The 2,207-nt window shown below is 42.3% G+C and overlaps 1 protein-coding gene across 6 annotated transcripts in view; it reads left to right on the top strand.

Annotated features, from left to right (window-relative positions):
• Nucleotides 1-1,753, top strand: part of LOC119268040 (piezo-type mechanosensitive ion channel homolog) — a 48,418-nt gene extending 46,665 nt beyond the window's left edge. For all 6 annotated transcript variants that reach the window (XM_037549531.1, XM_037549532.1, XM_037549533.1 and 3 more), the window contains one exon: nt 1,310-1,753. In XM_037549531.1, the coding sequence (XP_037405428.1) occupies nt 1,310-1,445 (136 nt within the window). In that variant the 3' untranslated portion in view covers nt 1,446-1,753. The remainder of the gene's footprint in view (nt 1-1,309) is intronic.
• Nucleotides 1,754-2,207: the final 454 nt, after the last annotated feature.

Raw genomic sequence — 2,207 nt, forward strand, 5'->3', positions numbered from 1 at the left:
CATTGGGCCAAGGTTCCAGGGTGTCCAATTGATTGGTGGAGTCGTTGTAATTCTTGGCAGTAGTGGACTTGAGCATGGGAAGCTTCTTGTGCCCGTGGACTTGAGGGGCTTGCCGAGGTTGCACTTAGACGATGAGTTCGGTTGTAACCCTTGTCGGTGTACTCTCTTGATGTAAAGGTACTTGGCTTGTGGGAGTTGTGGGTGGACTTGCTATGGCCACCATAGTTGTCATTGCTTCTATCGGTCACTCGGATAGAGTGTGGGCGATTAAGTTTTTAAGGCTTCGCCACAAGTTCTTGCTCCATTCTCCTTATACATAATGGCACTAGTGCAAGATGTAAGTAGCTAAAAGGAAATGAACCATACCAAAGTTACCCCTTTCCGGTGAAGTTAAAAGATCCAAAAGACCTCTCAATGGACAATTGGAAATGAGAGATATGCTGGCAAAGAATCTTATCTGCACACCTACACACTCATAACGAGGCTATATGTGCAGCTTGGTAAGGTTAGTGGAAACAAAATCAAGCAAGAAGTAGATCAAGATATTGAAAATATTGGTAAATATCCACAAAACTCAAAGAAATGCAAGTTGACCACAAATATAAGAATGAACAAAGGGAACTCACGTGCAAAGATGACGAGGCTTCTGCAACCAAAGGAATGAGCATACAATATTGACCTATTGAAGACTAGGCTCGTGTTGCTCAAACACAATGAGAGATGCTAGCTAGATTGCACGATACGAAAAAGATTCACAAAGTTGGCACCACTCTAACGACTTTCAAGTGTGACGTTTCCGTATAAAAGTAGTGAGTGGCTCACAAAGGCAATGGCAAGGTGGAAGTAAAGCTTGTGACGGAGTGGATACCTCGACGCCATCTTTTACCCTTGATGAAGTCGAAATGATATGCCTTGCTTATGGTATCAAAAAGGATGAAGCGGTCATTGTCGAAGTAGTCGTGGTGGTAGATGTAGGCTTACCCAATGATCACTTACAAGATGTCTGGATGACAAAATGAGCTTGATGGTTGGTGGAGAGGTTTCGTGTCGATAAAGTTCTTCCAAAATGGTCTGATTTTTGTGGAATATAGGATAAGTTATCTGCAACAGATGCTCTAACCTCCTGATCTTTTGGTCGACTTATTTTGGCTCCATCTGAAACGAGGGAAAAATGGATCATTTTTGTGGGATTGCAAGCTCATAAGTGAAAATTTCCGGATCTAATTGATGCTACAATTACCTCAAGGCATTTTGTTTGCATAACCTGAATAGTAGAATTGTACTAATGAGGTATGCCTGTCTTTTATAGGTTGCTCGACATCTGCGAAGGCATTTATGCTGCGCGGGCAGAGGGCGAGTTAGAAGTGGAAGAAGTTTTATATTGGACATTGGTAAATGTTTACAGGTCACCGCACATGCTGCTCGAGTACACCAAGCCAGACTAGGCCTCCGATTCTGCAAAAGGAGCAACTTTGCAAATACTAATCCCAGTATTTTACAAGAGGCTTAGCTGATAGGTCTTTAACTGATCCATGAGGAGCCACATCACTCGAGGCCCTCTGTATTTTCGGCTTTCAGGCTGCTTAGAACAATACCATGTAAATAGACCTCGTAGTTCTCGCTAAATACAGTACATTTTTTCTGATAGCATGTATATTTGATAATGTATACGTCAAAGTTTGATAGTTGAAGTTATCCCAGTAACTAATCTGTAGTAAAAAGTTGTTGAGAAAGATGCAATTCATTCAATCAAGGTCAGCCCACCCGGCAGAATGGGTTCAATTCCGGTTATCTTATGATCCTTACACACAGACTCAGGTATGTCCATTTCTTTTTGTCAGAATGCTTTGTTCTCTGCTGATACAACTTTTATTCTTTTTTTTTTGCGGGTGATACAACTTATATTCTCACTAGCTTGTCTTGCTCAGCGGCGGACTAACTCGTCAGCTTCCTGCTCAACGACGGAGATATGAAAAGTAGTAGCAAATTTCTGGAAAGTTCTTAGGTTTCTTGGAGGATATCAGCAATCGATCGATCGAAACAGACAGCGTCCCACAATTTGACAACATCCAGCACATTCTTGTCGACCGGAAATCCCTTACGCTGAATAACAAACTGAGGGCCACCGCGAAGAGCCTGCAACGGTGGAGTGACAAGTGGATTGGCACATCAAGCTACAAATTTCCATTGCTCTGGAGGTAATTCTT

This window comes from Triticum dicoccoides, chromosome 3A (genome assembly GCF_002162155.2).
Source record: "Triticum dicoccoides isolate Atlit2015 ecotype Zavitan chromosome 3A, WEW_v2.0, whole genome shotgun sequence".
Lineage (NCBI taxonomy): Eukaryota > Viridiplantae > Streptophyta > Magnoliopsida > Poales > Poaceae > Triticum > Triticum dicoccoides.